The sequence below is a fragment of the Carya illinoinensis genome, chromosome 4, assembly GCF_018687715.1.
Source record: "Carya illinoinensis cultivar Pawnee chromosome 4, C.illinoinensisPawnee_v1, whole genome shotgun sequence".
Classification (NCBI taxonomy): Eukaryota; Viridiplantae; Streptophyta; class Magnoliopsida; order Fagales; family Juglandaceae; genus Carya; species Carya illinoinensis.
Window position 1 is genome coordinate 17,419,677 of NC_056755.1, and position 22,206 is coordinate 17,441,882.

At 35.4% G+C, this 22,206-nt stretch overlaps 2 protein-coding genes and 1 non-coding gene across 8 annotated transcripts; 2 read left to right on the forward strand and 1 right to left on the reverse strand.

The window, feature by feature from the left end:
• The first annotated feature begins 6,682 nt into the window (after nt 1-6,682).
• Nucleotides 6,683-6,789, forward strand: LOC122308673. The gene has a single exon (XR_006242186.1). It is a non-coding gene; the product is annotated as a small nucleolar RNA R71 (small nucleolar RNA).
• A 7,131-nt stretch (nt 6,790-13,920) lies between these two features.
• Nucleotides 13,921-17,100, forward strand: LOC122307961. 6 transcript variants are annotated; one of them, XR_006241871.1, is made up of 3 exons: nt 13,921-15,504; nt 15,911-16,023; nt 16,190-16,786. XR_006241871.1 is itself a non-coding variant. In XM_043121094.1 (2 exons), the coding sequence occupies exon 1, from the start codon at nt 14,068-14,070 to the stop codon at nt 15,433-15,435; it is 1,368 nt and encodes a 455-aa protein (XP_042977028.1). In that variant the 5' UTR covers nt 13,921-14,067; the 3' UTR covers nt 15,436-15,447; nt 16,807-17,100. The 6 variants fall into 6 exon arrangements, 3 of the variants coding, with proteins under 3 accessions (XP_042977028.1, XP_042977030.1, XP_042977027.1); XR_006241870.1 differs by lacking the exons at nt 15,911-16,023; nt 16,190-16,786 and adding an exon at nt 16,807-16,824; XR_006241869.1 differs by having other exon boundaries at nt 15,911-16,786.
• Nucleotides 17,101-17,386: 286 nt separating this feature from the next.
• On the reverse strand, nt 17,387-20,716 carry LOC122307962 (external alternative NAD(P)H-ubiquinone oxidoreductase B2, mitochondrial-like). Its single transcript, XM_043121097.1, has 10 exons — nt 20,548-20,716; nt 19,912-20,200; nt 19,449-19,660; nt 19,121-19,371; nt 18,824-19,043; nt 18,627-18,731; nt 18,186-18,452; nt 17,985-18,106; nt 17,765-17,884; nt 17,387-17,681 (listed from the first exon to the last, which is right to left on the reverse strand). The coding sequence occupies exons 1-10, from the start codon at nt 20,635-20,637 to the stop codon at nt 17,588-17,590; spliced, it is 1,770 nt and encodes a 589-aa protein (XP_042977031.1). The 5' UTR covers nt 20,638-20,716; the 3' UTR covers nt 17,387-17,587.
• Nucleotides 20,717-22,206: the final 1,490 nt, after the last annotated feature.

A 22,206-nucleotide genomic window follows, 5' to 3' on the forward strand; every position in this document is an offset into this window, starting at 1 on the left:
TACAATCATGATCATTCAAAATAATGCACTTATCCATTTTGAAAGTAATTGTAAATCCTTTATCACATAATTGACTTATGCGCAAAAGATTATGTTTTAGACCTTCAACAAGTAGAACATCTTCAATTATGAGAGAAGATTCATTACCAATTTTACCTATTCCTATGATCTTCCCTTTCGAGTTGTCTCCAAATGTCACGTGTCCTTCTTCCTTAGATTTAAGATCAAAGAACTTAGTCTTGTCTCCCGTCATGTGTCTTGAACATCCACTATTTAAAAACCATTTGTTTTTGCTTGTGGAAGACTTCATGCATACCTATAAAAACAATTAAAATGATTTTTCTTGGTACCCAAGTTCTTGGGGTCATTTATTTATTAGTATTAGAAGAAACAAGATTTTTAGGTACCCATATAGCTCTAATAGTCATTGTATAATTTCTTCTAATATGACAAGTATGATAATTATGACCATTTTTATTACAAAAATTACAAATAGCATGTGACATATATGAAAAACTTGAATGATTATAATAATATCATTTTTTGACAAAATTATTTTTATGAAAAGAATTTTGAATATTAGTCTTTGATGTAGAATGATTATCAAAGAAATTTTTATAAGGTTTGTATTTTTGTTTTGGCATATATCCCAAACCTGCCTTGTCAAAAACACATCTTTGACTACCGAGAAGTTTTTCAAAATTTCTTTTTCCATTCGTAAAGTTTTCAACAATATTTTCTAAATCGGTTTTCTTTTTATTCAATTCAAAATTTTCATCTTTCAAAATGATACTTTCTTTTCTTAAAATTTCAATTTTGTTTGTTAAAGAAGAATTTTTCTTTTTCAAAGCAGTATACTTGATACCCAATTTTTCAAATTTCTCATAAATCTCTTCTAAAACGTTTTGCAATTCTTCATATGAAGGATTTTCAATATTATCAAAATTTGTTACCTCAATGTCATCTTTAGCCATAAGACAAAGATTTGCTGATTCTTCATTGCTTGCTTCACTATTTGAGCTACTTGAATCATCGTCTCATGTAGTTTTCATTGCTTTCTTGCCCTTGTTTCGATCTTTCTTTAGCAGAGGACAATCTGGCTTGATATGACTAGGTTTATTGCATTTATAACAAATTAAAGTGTCATTTTTACCTGAATCTTTCTTGGAAAACTTTTTGAAAGATTTCCTTGGAGGAGTTCTATTTTTCTTCAAGAACCTCTGAATTCTTCCTGTTATCATCGGAACTTCTTCATCTTTATCTTCATTTTCCTTATCTTCATCACTTTCACTTTCACGAGGAACAACTTTAAATGCTAAGCTCTTTTTTGGCTTTCCTTCTTCTTCTCCTCTTTTCAATGTGTACTCATGGGTGATAAGTGACCCGATGAGTTCATTGACTTCGAGCTTCTTGAGGTCTCTAGCTTCAAGAATCGCTGTAACTTTTGATTCCCAACGTTTTGGTAAAGAGTTGAGAATTTTTCTTACTATCTCCACCTTGGAATAAACTTTGCCAAGAGCTGTCAAGCTGTTTATGATATTAGTAAAACGAATGTGCATATTAGAAATTGATTCATCATCATTCATCTTAAACATTTCATATTCATGAGTAAGAATATAAATTTTTGATTCCTTGACTTGCGAAGTTCCTTCATAAGTTACTTCCAAGTTATCCCAAATTTCCTTTGCCGTAGCGCAATTCATTATTCTATTAAACTCATTTCCATTAAGAGCATTATATAATAAATTTATAACAGTTAAATTTAAAGTATAAAGTCTATCGTCTTCACGATCAAACTCTTCTTCTTCTTTTTTGACTTTTACTCCATCAACCACTTTTGTTGGAATATAAGGTCCATTTACAATACATTTCCAGATTTCTCTACCTTGAGTTTGAAAAAATATTCTCATTCTAACTTTCCAGAATGAGTAATTATCTCCACAAAAGAGTAGAAGCCGACTGCTAGATTGACCTTCACCAAATAAAGCTGCAATGTTAGCCATAAGATCTTAACTCAAAAGATAGTTAATCTTATAATAGAGCTCTTAGCTCTGATACCAATTGTTGCCCAGATGACTAACACAAGAGGGGGGGTGAATTGAGTTGTATTAAAAAAATAACAATTATAAATCAAATATATAATATAAAATATAAACAAAATTTGAAATAACAATAAATATAAAGAGTAAGGGTAAGAGAGAAGCAAACTCAGTATGTTAACGAGGTTCGGCCCCACTGCCTATGTCCTCACCTCAAGCTACCCCTTGAGGATTTCCAAATTCACTATTCAACCTCTTTAAGGTGGAGATAGAAACCTATTACACCTTTGAACAACACCGCTACAAAGGATCCGTGTAGAACACCCTCTATACTTGCAATCACCTTACAAGTGGTGATTCAACTATTCCCCGTATAGAATACTTTCTACACGCACAAGAGTTATACACACCCTTTTTCTGATACAAAAGCTTATAGTGTGTAGGTTATCAGAAAACACTCCTCAATGAGTGAAATAAGAACAATACAACGCAAACTATATATCTCAAAATGAATAAGGATTAAGGCTCAATGCTTAGAGAAGAGAGAATGAAAGCTTTGAATGAATGTTGTATGCTCTGGATGTTGTAAATGTGAAGCTCTCAAATGATCTATTTATAGGCATATGAGACTTCATATTCAAATTTAAAAAGATTCACATGTCAAAGACAACATCATTTACTTTTTAAAAAAAAAATTCAAATAAAAGGTTCTTCTTTTTCAATTGTCAAAGACAACATCATTCATTTTTTTAAAAAAATTAAACCTAATCTTTTACTTTTGGCATATGACAAAATGAGCACACTTTCCTTTTCAAAAAATTCAAACCTAATCTTTTACTTTTTGCATATGACAAAATGAGCACACTTTACTTTTCAAATTTTTCAAACAAAATCATCTACCTTTTGTATAAGTCCAAAAAAGTATCAATCACTTTTGAAAATATTCAAATAAAACATGCACATGTGAAAGATGACAATCAATCATCTTTAATATTTTCAAAATTCAACCATTTAATCAAGGCATGCACATGTAAAAGATGACAATCAATCATCTTTCAAAATTTTCAAATTTAATTTTCAAAAATATTCATGCACATGTGAAAAATGTATTTTAATGCTTTATGATAAAATATTAATTTTGAGCATTAATCCTAATTTCGAATTTTGAAGATATTTACAACATTACTCTATAATTTTAATGTGAACTTGATCCCTTCTTGCGCATGCTTGTTTCCTTGATGTGTTTGACTCCATTGTGTAGACAACTTGAGCTTGAGGCTTCTTTATTCTTTGAATTCATTTGTTATCATCAAAATCCATGTGTAAATATATAATTACACAAAACTTGAAATCTTGGGTTCATCAAAACGTAAATGTCAATATTCCAGAACTTGACTTGCTTGTTCCGTCCGTAACGCTAGAGCAAAATTCATTATTGTGTGCAATGCCGTCAATTGATGAAGTCAAGAATGCACTTTTGTCTATTCCTCGGGATAGCAATCTCGACCCTTATGGGTTCTCAACTTCTTTCTTTTCCCTTGCTTGGGACATTGTTAAAGATGACATTGTTAAGATGGTGAAGGAGTTTTTTGTAGATCAACCTTTTTCTACTTTTTATGGGGCTACAAATTTGGTGTTGATTCCGAAGGTAGAGGAACCTTTGAGTTTTGGTCAATTTCGGCCTATTAGTTTATGTTTCGTGGTGTATAAAATAATGACAAAGATTATGGTTGTTAGATGTGCTCCTATTCTTGAAAGGATTATTTCGAAGGAGCAGGCAGCCTTCATTCCAGGTAGAAGTATTTTTGATAATATGGTGTTGGCCCAAGAAACTTTACAACTAAATCTGCCTGGGATATCTCTAGGCAACGTCGATAGGTATATGGATGAAGGAAGTGGCTGTGGCAAGCAAATATTTCCAAAAAAATGTATTTTTTTCTGTTGAAGGGTGAAGAAAGGGGCTATCCCAAATGATGATTGTATTTAACGTTTGGGCATTACGTTGGCTTCTAAGTGCCACCATTGTTCCACGCCTTAAATAGAAACAATGCACCATGTTTTGTGTGAGGGGCAAAGTACTCAAACGTTAAGGATTTTCTTTGCGAATTTATGTTAGATAAGACTCCCTTTGATCCAAAATTGGAAGGGTATGTTGGCATTTTGGTGGTAGCTAGTAAAGACTATTTCTCAAGTAGGGCGGATACGTGGTACTCTTCCTATTATTATCTCTTGGGCTTTATGGAAGGCTCGATGTGCTGCCAAAATGGAAGGTAGTTTGTTTAAGGTAGATGATGTTATACGGATCATGAAATGTTTAATTCAAGATGCCTCTTGCAATCTGAAAAAATTCCAGCAATAAGGAGAGATGACAGTTTGGTGATGGAAGGTCTAAATCTTTGGATTGTCCTGCTTCACATAAAAAAAATCAATGTTCATTAAATGGGAGATGCTGGGAAGGGGAATGGTGAAGCTGAATGTTGATGGGGGAGCTTGTAATAACCCGGGAGAGGTAGGGGGTGAGGTGTCATCCAAGACTCAAATGGCAAGGTTCTAGTAGGTTTTGCACATTCCTATGGTTTTGCAACTAATAATATTGTCGAATGTCCATTTTTACTTGATGGTCTTCGGATATGTAAACATTTAAGAATGCGGAATGTTCTAGTAGAATCGGATTCAGCGGTTGTCATGAATTGGCTTGCATCTAGAATTTGTAGAATTTGGTTTCTTTAGAATTTTTGGGAGGAGATAAAAGAGCTTGCAAATGAGATTAATGCACGGTTTCTACACATTTTTCATGAAGCTAATATGGTAGTGGACTTCTTGGCAAAGGAAGGTTTGCATGGTGTTAACACAGATTTTGGTTCGGAAGTAGCACATACCCGCTTGTGAGGCCTGATTCGCGTAGATCATTTGGGAATTCCTTTTACTAGAGAGAAATGATTTCTTGTTTTTTTTCTTAGAGATTTTTTGTAACCATAGTGTTCCTCTGCCATGCGTGAGGGTTTTCTTCTAATAAAACTTGAGATAGGGCCTCTCATGAACAGGGGGCCCTGACTCTTATGAAAAAAAAAATACTTGGATCTTCTGAAAATTTTATGGCTTGGTAAATGTTGAACATAACATCTTCCTTGTTAACTCTCAATATTAATTCATCATTTTGAACATCAATTAAATATTTCCCATAGCTAAGAATGGTCGGCTAAGAATTAGTAGAACTTCTTCATCTTCCTCCATATCTAACACTACAAAATCAACAAAAATAAATAAATTTATCTACATTTACCAATTTCTATGATTTCATATAGATACTTGATGGATCAATCTGCTCATTGTAAAGAAATGGTTATTTGTTTCATCTCTCCAAGTCCTAGTTTCCTACAAATAGAAAGTGGCATAAGATTAATGTTGGCACCAAGATCACATAAAACTTTATCAAAAAATGAATTTTTAACAGTGCAAGGCAAAGTGAAACTCCCCAGATCTTTTAATTTTTGAGATATTTTTTTTTGAAGAATAGCACTACATTCTTTAAAAAGTTTCACTGTTTCAAACTCCTTCAACCTTCTCTTCTTGGAAATGATGTCTTTTAAGAATTTGACATAATTTAACATTTGTTCTAAGGCATTTGCAAAAGGAATATTTATATGAATTTTCTTAAAAATATCCAAAAAATTAGAAAATTACTTATCTAATTTCTGTTTTTGAAAACATTGAGGATAAGTGGAGTAGAGAGAATTGGAGGATTGTCAGGAAATGAAATTGCTTGAGGCATGTCAGTCTCTCTTAGTGTATCACCAACAATCTCCTTTTATTTTACTTAATTCTTGCTTTGGCCATTGTTCACAACTGTAGGGGTGGGCTTGTTTATCTTTGATGGTGACCTCTCAATTTCTCTTCCACTTCTAAGTGCGATGGCCTTGCATTATTTCTTTAGATTCACTTTTATGTTGCTAGGAAAAGTTCATCTTTGTTGGGCATTGATGGTCGTGGCCAATTGCCCAATTTGCAACTCAAGATTTTTCATAGTGGCTCTCATATTGTTACAATGAGTCTCAATGTTATCCAATCGTAAATCAACCTTTTTAAACCTTGCTTTTGTCTTCTCAATAAAGGAAACCATGGCATCTTCAAGTGACATTTTCTTCTCACTTGGTTGAATATAAAATCCGGGAGGAGGTTGCAACACATTTTTTGTGTTTCCATAAGATAAATTCTCATGATTTCAAAGCCCTAGATGGTAGTAATTTGGCATATGATTACCACGATTGTTGTAGTTCCGATTGTTAATGTATTGAACTTGTTCTTGACTCTCTTCATTACTTGAAACTGTCATACTTGTAGCTGCAACATATTTTACACTTTGTAGTATCCTTTGGGTTGTCAAAGTTGAAATATGATGAGATAGAGTAGCAACTTGAGCTGAAAAGATTGCTAACAGCTCCAATTCATGAATTCTAGTAACTTTCATAACCATAGTTCTTTCAGTTGGCCATTGATAGTTGTTTGAAATCATTTCTTCAAAAAGATATGTAGCACCTTCAGTTGTTTTTGACATCAAAGTTCCACCAAAAGCAGCATCAATTATGGTTCAAGTTTTTCCATTTAACCCATTATAGAACATCTGAATTTGTAACCAGTCTGGCAATCCATGTTGAGGGCAGTGTCGAATCAAATCTTTATACCTTTCTCACGCTTCATAGAGTGACTCAAAATCATTTTAATTGAATTGACCAATCTCACTCTTGAGTTTGGTTGTTTTTGCAAGTGGAAATAACTTAGCAAGAAACTTTTTAGCTATGTCCTACTAGCTAGTGATGTTTCTCGGTTGTAGAGATTGTAGCCAACATCTAGCCTTGTCCCTCAAATAAAATGGAAATAATCGCAGTCTAAGGGTGTTTTTAGTAACACCATTAATCTTTACAGTATTGCAAATCTCTAAAAACATTGCCAAATGAATATTTGTATCATCAAGTGGCGATTCGTTGAATTGAGTTTGTTGCACCATGCTAATCAAGGTTGGTTTGAGCTCAAAATTATTGGCATTAATGGGTTGGTGTTTTATACCCGAGTAGTTGTCATTCATAATTGGCTGTACATAATCCTTCAAGGTACGTGGTTATGCATCATGTTGTTCGTCACCCATAACTAGTATTTTATTTTTTTCTTCGTGATCTAAGAGTTTTTTCAATTTCTAAAACAAAAGGAGTAATGTCACGAGATCTAGTATGACACATTCAACATAAAAACCACACATGTAGAACAAAAATAAGATATTAAACTAAAATAAAATACAATTCTAAATTAAAACCAATATTACTTTCTATTGATAATGGAAAGAATAAGAATAAATCAATTTCTGGCAACGACGCCAAAAACTTGATCGGTGCAAAACTGCAAATGCACAGTATTGTAATTTTATAGTAAAGTGATGAGAATAGTATCGTCTTTAGGGATTGGTAACTTACTTTTGACAAATACTGAAATTATATTTATCTCGACTTTATTTAAAAAAGTCACAAAGATTTTTCTAATTGCAATTTAAATCAAATCAATTCAAAGAAAATATTTAAAGAAAAAGAAAACTGTTGTTCAAAGAGCAAATTAATAAGAAAGAAAACTTATAGGAAATCGATTTCACCTAATATCCCACTATCCTTTCCTCATCTGACTAATTGAATTTAATTCTTTCTGTTTATTAGCAAATCTCCAACTCATTCAAAAGTCTCTTTCAATAGTCAATTGGAAATATTCTTGTTCATTATTTTAAACAAGAATATGCAAATTAATAAAGCAAGAAAGCTTTAAGACCAACGAATTTAATATTACATAGATTCATACAAGTCTTTCGATCTTTGTATTTACCTACGCCAAAATATCTAAAATCTATCCTATAATTTTCTATTTCGATAGCAAATTACAAAATCAAAATTATTTAATTAATGATCAGTCAATTAGAAGCAATAAACTTAAAATAAGTCAGACAAACATATAAAAAAATTACTTTAAATTAGTGTAGAAAAGAAAACATAGTTTAGAACTAGATTACACTATTTTCTTAAAAGAAAGAAAATTTATTCATGCTAAAAATTAAATTTAACATAAACGAATTCACCATAATTTTTCAGAGAGGAATAGAAGAAAGTGAACACTGAAAAATACTCTCGTCATCCCAGCCTCTCGGTCCCAACTTCCTTACACTCGCAGCTTGTCTTCAAACAGAAGGAAAAAAAATTAAAATCTGAATGTGTCGTTTCGTTCGTGCGTCCAAGAGCCAAGAATAAGACTACAGCTGCCCTTTTTTTTTTTTTTTCTTGCATCAGTAACTCTCTTTTTCGTCAATACAGTCCAACCCAGCGTGAAACTCCTTCTGTTGTTGCTCCTTGTCCCATGCATAAAATCCAAATCAAATAAATTCAAAGGTTGCTGCTCGTTATATGTGGATCCAAACCAAACTGCTAGCTTCCTTCACCATGTTGCATGCCAGCTTGTATCTCACGTCCAAGTCAAAACCTAAAACTTAGCTTGCATCTCATTGCCAAGTCAAAAAACCAAAGGGCCCACATTGCTTCTTCATTCAATTCAAATTAAGGGCCCGTATTGCATGCCTCTACTTTTTTAATAGTAAGCATCCTCTCTCTCTCTCTCTCTCTCTCTCTCTCAAGATTCTTTCAATTTTCAATCCGTTTTTGTCTTCATATTTTTAATTCTTTTTCAAACTTTTATTTTTCATTATTTTGAATTCCAAAATCTGCTTCTATTTTCAAAAACCTTGATTTCCTCTTCAGCATTATACATTTCTTCAGTTTTTAATTTCAAATTGATCTTTATTCTCAAAACAATTCTGATAATCAGTTCTCATATTCAGATAAATCTTCATTTAAATGAGAGAGAGTCCTTAGATGATTGGCTTCTAAAATTTGGATCTTTATTTTCTTCAAATCTGAAATGAAATTTAAATAATAAAAATGAAACCTAAAATCAACAAAAAGAAATAAAATTAGACTAAAGTTTAAAGTTAAAAAGTGATAAAATATACTAAATTATACAAGTCATCACTCATCTTCATGTTTCTAGCTTATATCATTTACTCACAGTTCTTTGAGCATGTTAATATAATCACTGAAATTAAGGATTACCACAAATCTTTTATATTCTTATAATTTTTTGAAGTAAATCATAATACTAATTAACAAAAAATTACAATTTACTTCAAGTGGCTCTTTATCTTAGGGCAATTGTTCAGCATGTACCATTAAGCTTTTTCAAACTCTCTTCTACACAAATCATAACCACGCGTTGCACCAAGTAGACAAACGTGTTGGGAAAACATAAAAAACCCATTTCATTGACTTGATTAGTCAACATCAAAGTTCCTTTTTGGCTAATCAAACCTAGTGTTAACTTTGTGGAAGTATTTGGAACAGAATGTATGCCACTCATCGTCAATATATGCTTTTGCAATTGATCTTTCTGGGCGGGCCTTGTTACCCATTGTGCGTTTCAACTTTCCAAGGAATCGTTCAATGAGATACATCTATCTATACTTAACTAGTCTTACAAGTCGAGCCTCACTTGGCAAATGAACAACTAGGTGAACCATGACGTTGAAGAATCATGGTGGATAAATATTTTTTAGCTTACACAAAATTGTAGTAATTTCTCTTTCCCAAAGCTTCTACATTCAATGCCCTAGGGCATACGTGTTAAAAAATGGACCAAATTTAGTCAAAGCCACACATACGTCTCTCATCAAATACCCACGAATACCAATAGACAAGATACATTGTAAAAAAAAAGACAATCATAACTTTTTTATTTAGTTATTTGTTAGCACACACCTTGTTAGATTCGAGGCATAAACATCTGGTAATTTAATTTTTATTAGTCACTCACAAAATGCAATCCTTTCATTCCTTGACAATGTATACCACCCAATCGGCATGTAGACAGATGAACCATTTTGTTGCAAGTGCATTTCTTGTCTTATTCCCAACCGCTTCAAATCATTCTTTGAGTTTAATGTATCATTCGTTTTTCCTTCAATTGATATCAATGTTCCTAATACAGATTCGCATATATTTTTTTCAATATGTATAACATCGAGACTATGACGTTATTTTATCTTTGACCAATACAGGAGTTCGAAAAATATACTCTTCTTTGTTCAATTCAACTCATTCGTAGTTCATTTTCTCTTCTATTTTTTTACCAAATTCATTACAACTGACATCTATAAATTGTGCAAGTACATCTTCGCAGTCAAGTATGGTGGAGGGTGGCCCAGTTTAACAGTTTCATCAAACATTCTAGAATATTTACTCCATCTATGTTCACTAGGTAAAAATTGACTATGACCTATGAAACATAATTTTTTCCTATACGTAAGCCATTCATATTTGGTATATTTGTTATAAATTGGACATGCTATTTTTTCCTTAGCACTCCAATCTAACAAGTTTCCACAAGCGGAAAAATTATTTATTGTCCATAACAAGGCAACATGCATCTTGAACGACTTGTATGTTGATAAATCAAATGTGACAACTTCATTCTCCTACAAATCTTTCAATTTTGCAATCAATAGTTGTAAGTATATATTTATATCATTTCCCGGTGATCTCGGACTTGGAATGAGCAAACTCATCATGAAATATGAATCTTTCATACACTTTCATAGTGGTAGAATATACAGCATAAGTACAAGTGGCTAAGTACTATGACTAGTACTCATGTTCCCAAACGGATTAAATCCATCCATAGCCGACCCAAGTCGCACATTACGCTGTTCTTCAGCAAACCATAGGTGTTCTTAATCCAATTCCTTCCACACCTGGGAGTTCGCAGGATGTGACAAAACATCCTCGTCTCTAACTCTAGATGATGAGTGTCATGTCATGTCTACAGCCGTTGCACGTGACATAAATAATCGTTGTAATCTAGGTATTAATGAAAAGTGGCATACGACCTTTTGCTGCACATTCTACTTCTCATATGTCCATTTTGATTCGTGGCATACAGGACACTCGTTCAATTGCTCATTCTTTCGCCAAAATAATATGCAATCATTCTTACATGCATGTATTACGTTATAATCAAATCTAAGTCCTCGTTTTAACTTTTTTGCTTCATAGAAGTTATTAGGTAAAGTATTGTCTGATGCTAGTATCTCTTTAAATAGCAGATCATCATTACTTGACTAAATGATGTGATTGAAAGAGAACGTGGAGATGGTTACTAGGTAACATATGCACGTCTCTCAAGTTTAAAATTCTTACATCTTGGTAAGGGTAAACGACGAGCAAATTAATAAATGGGCCGGCGAGGTAGTCCATAGGTTTAAAACCCCTAGTGGGGTAGTCCAGGGTCTTAAATGTCCTTGGTTGAGTAAAGTAAGATATTGATAGATCCTTCATTGGTGAATTTCTAATGCTTACATGCGAAAAAAATTAGTAAGGTAATTGGAGGAGTTAATATTGTTCTGGCCCAAACTTTATCCATAAAGGATAACTATTCAAAGGAGTTGTGTGGTCTAACATAGGCCCTAGCCACCCTGATTATTAGGGGGGATAAACCTCAACTCATGAATATGGATGATGTGGCGATTAGATAATTCTGATACATCATGGATAAGTTTTCTAATGGCCAAGTATTGTGCAAAGTTGATCAATTTATAGTATTCATCTAATATTCTCCACGTCTATATATAGGAGCAACAAGTAACACTCAAATCATTTGAGTGAGCATTCTCGAATTATTATCTCTTACTTTTTGATGACTTAAGAATCAGAGATGTCACGGGCATACCATGCCGCTACGTAATGATTTACAAGTTAACAATCACGACCAATAGTGGGACATGTCCATTACAACTTTGTTTGCCATTTTTGAAGTCGACATACTCCTTTACTCATCGCAACAAAATGAAGAAAAATGTCTGATTATTATTATTGTTTTTTTCTAAGCAATCATATTTCATTAAAGTAAAAGATGTTATAAGTTAGAGAGGGTGGGGTTCTCCAATAAATTCTTCAAAGCAACAACCACAATGCAAACGAGGTGGAAAAAAAGAAAAAAAAAAAAGGGTTTTGAGACTAATTTCTTAGTCTCTACCCAAACCCTACAAAGAGGGTATCGTCTTAAAATACATTTTAAAGGTAAGCCACCACCGGAAGCAGAACAAGCGGAAGCAATGTAGTTGAAAGTCTTGAAGTATTTGTTGGTGAGATCTTTAGTCTTTTTCACAATATCATCGGTTAGGAAAAGCAATAACTTGGATAGACTAGTATCGAAATGGCAGATATGTAGTGGCCGAAAAGCCAACCCGCGCCTCTAGAGTGGCGCGTGAGGACCAAGTGCCAGTGGAAATGAGGAGAGGTCAAGTCGATCTGAAGGATCAGAGGATGGCGAGTCTGCTAGTATGGTGCGTGTAGCCGGTGGATCTGTCGGAGCGTGGCGGCGCGTGAGGTTCACGCACAGAAACAAGCCGCATGTGAGGGACACACCAACATTTTGGGCGCGGTTCCGCGTCGTTCCAGTGAATCGGCAAGAGGCGAACATCTTGGTGGAGTGCGTGTCGACTGTTCATGTCCAGAAAGCTACAAATATGAGAAAATCCAAACTGGTGGAAAAATACTACCATATAAATATATTTACATATAGGTAGCGAAAAAGGAACGAAAAAGGAAAGCGAGATGGAGAGAAAGGTGGAGTCGAGACTCACACCTTCCTCCCAGCAAAACTGAACGAAGATATTTGTTTTTCTTATAAAGAAGTTAGAACTTCTCTTTCTAAACTGGAGCGAGTTGGCTTGGTATAAATGTTTGAATTCACCCAAGCACTAAGCAAACCACCTAGACAATGCCTAGGCAGTATTTAAGCATTGCATAGAGCTGTTCGAGCAAAGCATGATGTGCGTCGATCTTGCGATCCAAGCGCAACTGGACATAACCAAGCAACACCTATTGCTTAGATCACGCTCAAGTATTCTGGTAGCTCCCAGGCATCACATGGGTCGCCCGATCCATTTCGCTCTTCTATCTTGCAAACTAGACGTTTCACATTTTTTTAATTTTTAAATTTTTTATACTTTATTTATTTATTTATATGTATGCGATATTCAATTATTAGTGTTGATGTGACGTATGGATTACAAATGTTGTAATAATAAAAAGAAACTCACGATTATCAAAGTTGAAAACATAAATAAAATCTCAACATTAATTAATAGAAATTAATCTTTTCAAAAACAAAGTTACAAGGATCATTTTTTTTATTTGACCGTTTTGTTATTTCTATAATGTCGAAAATTAATGTTTGATCTTACCGTTGATCATTTTGACGTGAATCTAGTAAAGAAGTGTCATATGTATGAATAATTTTACATATAATATTATATAGTGTGAGTATTTGTTCGTTCTATTTTATCAGTTTTTATTTATTTTTTATTAGAATTTACAATTTAAAATTTCAAAATCTTCACAATTTCAATAGCTGAGATGTCAGCACACTATATAAGTAAAATTGTAAGTATGAATAATATTTTCATTCCCATTTTAACAGCTTTCTTGCTCAACCAAATAATCTAAAAAGAAAAATGAGAAATAAACACTGATAAAAATGAAGTTGTTAGTTATTATTTTCAACCAATCTTGCCATTGGGATCGCCAAACGTAGACCCGAAACTGGCCCAAATTTACCAGGCGGGCGAACATCGAGACGCTCCACATGGGACCCCATAGCCCATTTTACATTTTCCCAACCGGAGCGTCTATAGGGGCGGTTTTAACATCCAACGGCTAATATTGCACCTCCGAAGCCACTAACGTCTCAACTCCCCCACTCTAGGCTCTAACGGTCATAAAATCTCCTCTTATTTTTGAGCAACGGTCAAAAAATCTCAAAATACAAAAGAAATTGGTTAACCCAGCGGAACCACCCACTAATACAAGCCAAAACGCTCCCTAAAACTCAATCTCTCTTGCTCTAAACCCCCATTGGTCCCCAAGAATTTCAGCCCCAGCAAGCAAAAATGAGTACTCTACAATACCCAGATGCCATTAACGCCCCGGAGCTCCAGATATGGAACAATGCTGCTTTTGATAACGAAGAATCTTTTGAATCGGACCACGTTAAAGTCTCTTGGTCTGATATTGACGCCGTGAACCGGTCTGAGTCTCTTGAATCCGATTGCGGCAAAGAAAATCTGATCCCTTTGGTGGTAAAATCCCCTTTATCTTCGGTACCCATTAAGCCACTTCTCCCGAATAGGAACTTGCCATTGAAGATTCTTCTTGAAACTCCGGCGGTTCCAAAGAAGCGGTACAAAGCAATAGAGGAAAACAAAAGAGTCCGTGAGGATAAAGTAATTGATTCGGAGATCGAGAGTATTGAAAAGGAGATTAGTCAGTTATCATTGAGACTCGAAGCGCTTCGATTCGAAAAGGCCGAGCGGAATGCGATGAGTACAGTTGAAAGGCGGGGAAGGATTGTTCCGGCCAAGTTTATGGAGCCGAAACAGGGTGTGGATAATTCTGATTTGAACAGAAAGATTGAAGAACCTTTAATCTCTAGCGCGAAGCCAAAGATTAACCGTAGGGGTGTAAGTTTGGGTCCCGCGGAGATATTCGCCGGAGCCAGACCTCGACAGCCAGGTAAGCCTGAAATCACGCCGGTCCAACCGATTCAGAGTCGTCGGAAATCATGCTTTTGGAAGCTTCAAGACATTGATGAGTTGAAAGAGGCAAAAGAAAGGGGTAAGAGTCTGAGTGTTAGCCCGAAATCGCGGAAAACTTTATCGAAGTTTCAAGCTCCAAAGCAGGCAGCAACCACAGTCGGGTCTAAAAGGCCTGTCAAGAAAGAAGATCGGTTTCTCGCATCAATTCAGCCAAAGAAGTTGTTCAAGGATGGAGAAAAGTCGCTGACGGCAAAGAAACCATTGAAGTCTGGTAGGGTGGTGGCGAGCCGATATACCCAGATGTCCAATCAGACAAATGGGAATTCGAGACTGAGCGATGGGAGGAAGCGGTCTCTACCGGAGGATGATAATGAGCATGGTAACAGGTGTGACCGAAGGCGCACTTCATCGGTGGGAAAATTACATGGGAATCAAGGAACGGAGAGTCGGTTGAAGAAACTTTGGGAGGCTCCGAGTGAGGTACTGGTGTACAAGGGTGAGGAAGATGAGTCTTTAGAGTCAATTGCTGAGATGGGGGAAGTGCTTCCGAAAATTCGGACAGTCCGGTGTGTGAAGGACACTCCGAGAGACTCGGGACCAGCCAAAAGAGTGGCTGAATTGATTGGGAGAAGGTCGTACTTTTGCAATGCTGAGGGGGCGGAGCCTTCAGTTTGTCAGGCTTTGAATTTTGAGGGAGATGCAGAAGAAGAATTAATTGGATAAGAGGAAAGCAAGGTGATTGTTCTTTCATCATTATGGCTTTATTTTGTGAGCCATAACTCTTGTTATGGGGTAAGCAAGCTAATGTTTTCTATGGATAGGTTGTATGTAAGTCTATAGTTTAGAGTTTTCTTGATCGCTTATGCAATAATGAACTAAGCTTTTCTCTTGCTTGATGAAATACGTGCTTTGAGTTAATGAAAATGAGTGGTTTCCTATTTGATATTTCATATGCTTCAGAAGGTAATGTTACCTTTCTGTAGTTATAAATGAGAACCATCCAGTTGGCTTTCTGTAGTTATAAAGAAAATCACACTGGAACTTCTTCCCTCTGTTTTGAATCACTTAATTTGTTTCACGTGATGTAACGATATTGGGCTTTAGTCATTTGGGAAGGGTTCCTGTAGTTTCATGTTGGCAACTTAGCTTAGCGATTTGTTATGTCTCTAGTCCTCCTGAGATGGTTTTTATGGAACAGGCACTTTATTATCAGATCTCACATGTCCTCTCCTGGGTCGAGTGGCTCTTGATGAATTGTAAACAATATATACAATTTCATCAGCAGCTTACTGCAGAGGAAGAAGAAAAAAGGTGAAGCTATGTGGGATGAGAAAGTGAAGATTGTTTTAGGATTTTTGCATCTTCGTATGCCTTGATTCAGAATAAACTCTTTGAACTACTTATTAAGATTCTTCATTTTGATATCTAAATAAGGGGTTGGGTCTGAAGTCATGTAATCTTGTATGTGCATTTGCAGGAAACTCCTTGCTGAGAGCATGTGCACCCCCAAGATTAGTCGGGACTTAGTTGTCGAACTCCCAGTGCCAATAAAAAAAACCACCGCATGAGTAGTATAGACCTTGAAAAATTGTTGAATGAAAAATGAAAGAGAGAAGAAACCACACCTTCTGTTACCCTTTTTGTGAATATTTCACCCACCTAGGAATCCTGGAGGTGAGAGGATCTTGTCACACCCCAGTGTAGCCCTTACTGGTCTAGGATACATCATTCTGCTATTTAAAATTCTTGATCACTCTCATTCCTTGAACTTGCAATAAGGTTTACATCCATAATATCGATTCTATGGGAAGTAAAGACATCATATTTCCGCGCTTTTGATATTCATGAAGCATCCGTAGCTATCTGGGGGAGTTCCTCCTTACACAGTTGTCTTATGACTTGCAAACAACCATTCTGCACTTGCTGCTCTGAGCCTGATTACTTATGAATATGTTCTGTGTATTCTCTACTCATGATAATGATGATTAAAAAATCTTTTCCTTCTTGTGGTGTTAGTCAAGATGGTTTGTTTGCTAGTTATTCTGGTTGAAATAAGACAAGCATATTCATAAAATGCTTCTTGTATTCGTGTAGGTATGTAACTTTCACATTTGTAATTTATGCACACGCAGAGGGAGAGTCCAATATCATCCAGGACTAAAATGGCATTTGAAGGCAATTGAAATTGAATTGATGCTGATAAAACTTAGTTGCAGACACTAATTGAGACGCATCTATCATACCCTCTCAGTAATACATGATTAGTGGAATTGGACATTCTTAAAAACTCCAAGATTACATCCTGTCTTGGCCAATTTAACTTTGTTCATGTACAGAAGCATCTCAAGTTTGTAAGTGTAAAACTACTCATTTTGTGGCCCTTAAATGGTTTTAATGAAAAAACAAAGCTTACGTGATCCTATTATAGAAAAACTAATCATTTTGTGACTCTTAAATATGTTTTGAAATTGAATTGATACTGATAAAACTTGGAGCACGCACAACTCGCGTTGAAATACTGTTAGGCTCAAAAGCCAAATTGACAGATTCAGAAGCATCTCAAGTTTGTAAGTGTAAAACTACTCATTTTGTGGCCCTTAAATGGTTTTAATGAAAAAACAAAGCTTACGTGATCCTATTATAGAAAAACTAATCATTTAGTGACTCTTAAATATGTTTTGAAATTGAATTGATACTGATAAAACTTAGAGCACGCACAACTCGCGTTGAAATACTGTTAAGCTCAAAAGCCAAATTGACAGATGCAGAAGAAACTTTGAACCTAAACAAATTCTGAACAAAATATGCATTCATCTGTCTCTATTATAGGAACTATATGTTTGAAAAGATGTTCTATTGTAGCATATGCTCCCTTCTAGTCTCGGATTCGGCTCGAGTCCCTTCCAAATATGAATCGCTTTACCCAGTCAGATATCACTGAAGTCCTTGCCCTCCAACTGGCTAGCTTGCTGCAGTATGTTGAGAGAAACATCAGACAGAGAAATCATGGTAACACTAACAACTGAGCTGAAATCTGTATCAATTAATTTACCTGGTATATACTGAATACCAGATCCACCGAGTGCTACGACCAATCCAGACCCAATCTCCAGGAGATTGAATTGCTACTTGTTTTCCTCCCAGTGGGGCGAATTTCCCTAAGTTATTGTACCTTAAATTAAAACCATAAAAAGAGTTAACACAGCAAGGAGATTATGTTCACTACTCATTGCGTAATTAGATACAGAGATGCTGTTTAGTAAATCTTGTACCTAAAGGGATGAAACTGATGGCGTCCAGATCCCCTAAACCTGAGAGGACCTTCAGGATACTTTTCACATTCCTCCATGCGATTGAAACAGTCAGCAAGATATTCTCCTTGTTGACCTGCTACCTAGAATACACCAAGCACACAAGAAGGTAAAAAGTAAGTATTAGTCAGAGGTCAAATGCAAAGGAATTTAATCCCGTACCTGAGCTGTTGCCGGAAGATTTATTATCTGAGAATCCACTTCAGAAAGAGCTGATTTAAAGTTTTCAATTTCAATGGCCTGGTTTTGGGCACTCTCTTGAGAATTCTTCAGTAAGGCAGAAAAGTTTCTCATTTTTCTTCTCTTAAGATGAAGCTTCACTTGAGGGTACCTCTCCAGGATGTCATCAACAATTTCTTGAAAGTCCTTCAGATTTAGAGTACCGGATTTATTCTTGTCTGCCTTATTGAATATGAAGGCAATATCTTCCTGATAAAATAAAATTAAAAAAAAAATCTGTGAAACAGAAAATTATAACTAATAGAATCAACTTAAGATAAACACACGTCTTCTCTCTGTGGATAATAAGCCATTAATTCATGAAAACCTGTGTTTAAACCGGAAATGATATCGCAAAAATGCATATTAATGTCGATACCATACCATGACTTGGCGTTGATTCACTGTAGCACAGTCACCCAAGGCATAGACATTCTCACATCGTCCCACCCTCAGCCATTCATCAGTAGCTAAAGCATGCCTGTTAGCCTGTCCTCAAATGAACATAAATTTGAGAAAGTTTTAGTGGATCTCACACAGTTACCATGCAGAACGCTTTGGTTGAAACTAGTGTCGTTTACCTGACCAATCTGCTTCATGAAAGCCATGATTTCGGGGCGGGTCCCATTGCCAGTTGCCCAGACAACCATTCCATAAGGTGTATTTGAAACTTCACCAGTTTTTCTTTCTTTAGCAGAGATCTCTGTATCAGTAACTTGAACAACCATTGATCCTGTTTTCACGTGAATACCATCTCTTTGGAACTTCTCTTCAGCAAAAGCAGTAATTTTGTTGTCATACCTGCAGTAACATTAGCGGCATCTGAAAACATGACAACATAATCAAACATGCTTAAACATGTTTAAACAGTGCCATACGTGTTTAAAATATGATCTGCTGCTTCGATGAGTGTGATTTTCACGTAGTCTTTGATGTGAGGGTATAACTTGAGTAAATCTTCGTGGAAGAAGTCATGAAACTCTGCAGCAAACTCCACACCTGCAGGACCACCTCCGACCACTACAAAATGCAGAATCCTCTTCCTCTCTTCTTCACTTAGACTAGGAAGGCTTGCCCTTTCAAAACTATCAAGCACTGATTTACGGATTCTCTGAGCATCTTCTACTTCCTAAAGAGAAAAAGACAACACAAATTGTTTTCGTTATAACAGCAGATTTAGAAGAACTTTTATGTAACGCAAATTACCTTCAAGAAGTGGGCGTACTCCACAACCCCGGGGGTGTTGAATGTGTTTACACGAGCTCCCATGGCTATCACCAGGTAGTCGTAGTCTAAAGCAAATTCATCCTTCTCACCCCGCACATTTGTGTTCTTACTAGATTTACAATAGACTTTCTTTTTCTCTGGATCAATCTTGTAACAATTAGCTTCTTCGAAGTGGACATCATAGCTTTTCTGCAGCCGTGTGAGAGAATATTAAAAGAATTGAGTAGTCTAAAGTCTCTTCATTTATGAATCTGGAAGATGAAGTTGGCATGCATGATAGTTTTTCTTCTTCTCTGGATCATACATAAGCGTGCTGCTTTGAGCACTGAATATTATCGAAATATATATATATATATAAAAGAAAGTCTGATAAAAAACACGAGGAAAACATGTAGCTGCAAGCATGTTCATATAATCTGATTTGTGAATTAAGATTACCTTGTGAGTAAAATAGTGCGAATGGGATCAATAATGCTGCGGGCTTCAACTGTGCCACAAGTAAGAATAGGCAATAAAGGAGAGAAGACAAAATAATTCCGAGGGGACACCACATGAACATCATACGAGGGGTTACTCAAATTCCTCAGAAAACTGGTTCCTGCGCAGCCAGTTCCAAGCACAACCACCTTCTTTTTCTTGCCTTCATCACTACTACTGTGGATATGCTTGTCCCCATTATATGGTCTGCCATCCGAAGATGCCACTAGATTAATCCAGGTGATCACAGACAACTCTAAATTAATTAGTTTATGCATTATTCAAAAAGCTTCACTCTTTCTTAATCAAAAGGACAAAATCGACCAATATCTATGATCTCTCTCTATATATATATATAGACATATAACACAGATGATCATCACGATTAAGATATAGAATCAGCAAAAATTGTCACCAACAACAGCAACAGCATGAGAAGCACAATAACAATAAAGACAACGACAACATGGTAACGATGATAAGAATGTAATAAACACAATCCTTCATCCCATTGATATGAGAAAAAGATTGAAAAAACTTACAAGAAAACAAATTAAACATCATGATCATGAATAGTATACTAAAAGTTTTAAGACCTGACAGTGGAGACAAGAAGAAGCTTAGAGAGCGTAGGGTGATTGCGGAAAGTCCTAGAGGCTCTCTCAAATAAAGAGTATCCGCTTTTGATCATTGTCGCAGTTTTGGTACCGTAGCATGCAGTATGGGTGTGCTCGCATATTTGGGGGCGGAAGGTCTGAAGATCATGAAGAGTAACAGCCACATAATATTAAAATTAATATTCTTGGTCGTTTTTTCTTTTCCTATTTTCATTTTTGGTGTTTGACTCTGTCAAATGGAAACTTTTAATATTATTTCTGCCAATATCGGTGTCTTAGTTTGTAGTCATTAGTGCACGCAATTACTTGTAACCCACGTCAAAGCCATCAATGAATACATTAAATAATGAACATATATACGTGTGAGGTGCATGCACACAGACACACGCATAAAGAGACTTCATTAGTTTTCAACTTGTACAACTCTGGACAATTAATTCTACATGGGCGTCCTAAAATATAGGTTGCCTCGACTCTCAAATTCTGTTTTAAAAATCTTTCCCTATATAAAATGAATCTTCTTGTCCAGACAGATGCAACTAGAAACGTTGTAGGCCAGCAGCTTGCTTGCTAAATATACGTACGTAAGACAGAATATTCCTAACTGGCGCTACAATAATGATATACAAATTACACACCTGTTAATATCTGTACAACCGAACAAAGTAAGCATGTGTAATTCATTGGATGGATGCCTTGTGGTGATTTATCACCGCATGCAAGACAGCAAAGTGGATAAAAACATTAGGGCAGTGCAAAAATCAAAAATCTGATTCCGGTATCAACTTTGTAACGTCAGACTCAGCGTTATGATAAAACGGAATTGGAGTCGGAACTATTTTCTCATCGACTTCGACTTTGACTTCGACTTCGACTTATACCTCCGACTCCAATATTAGTACACATATGTTATGAAAATATGCATTATTATATATTTATGATAATATATACTCATATATAAAAAGTCTAAAACTTATATAGTCAAATTAAATATATAGTAGTAATTTTTACTTATTATAAAATAATACACTTATACTATAATATAAATAGACTTATAGTCTAATTACTAATATATGTAAGCATTAAAGTATTACTATCATATATAGTCAAGTCACTACAACAAAAATAGGTTTTAGTGAAAGATGAAACTGTCACAAGAAATGGAAAAAAGGTCACGAAATATATTTGGTGACGGTTTCTGACCGTCACCATCACTGTCACGTAATGTGCGTCGCGGATTATATTTGGTCACAGTTTACTATACAAGCGTCACTAAAAATATTTTTAGTGACGGTTGGGGATGTGCCGTTTGAAATAACGTTCGAACGTATTATTTTCTGTGACGGTTAGAATTTGTCACAGAAAATAACGTTCGAATTTAAAATTATACGTTCGAACGTAAAAAAGATGAGCTGACATCCGAACGAGAAAAGGTAACGTTTGTTGATTATAGTTCGGACGTATAATGTAAACGTTCGAACATTTATACGTGCGAACGTTACGTTCGAATCACGAATCCAACGAAAAGGAAATAATGTCCGAACGTTTGTATCATAACGTTCGAACGTTAATTCGAATGTTAAGAGAGTAGAGTTCGAACGTAAAATGTACGTTCGGATTTTTGTAACGTTAAACTTTTTTGA

What these genes read in the sequence shown, in the direction of transcription:
- LOC122307962 (XM_043121097.1), bottom strand. Translation starts at nt 20,637, where the DNA reads ATGATCAAAAGCGGATACTCTTTATTTGAGAGAGCCTCTAGGACTTTC. An exon ending in TGAATCAACGCCAAGTCATG is followed by an intron (nt 18,453 to 18,626) that starts GTATGGTATCGA and finishes TTATTTTATCAG; the next exon opens with GAAGATATTGCCTTCATATT. An exon ending in TGGTATTCAGTATATACCAG is followed by an intron (nt 17,682 to 17,764) that starts GTAAATTAATTG and finishes AACATACTGCAG; the next exon opens with CAAGCTAGCCAGTTGGAGGG.
- LOC122307961 (XM_043121094.1), top strand. Translation starts at nt 14,068, where the DNA reads ATGAGTACTCTACAATACCCAGATGCCATTAACGCCCCGGAGCTCCAG.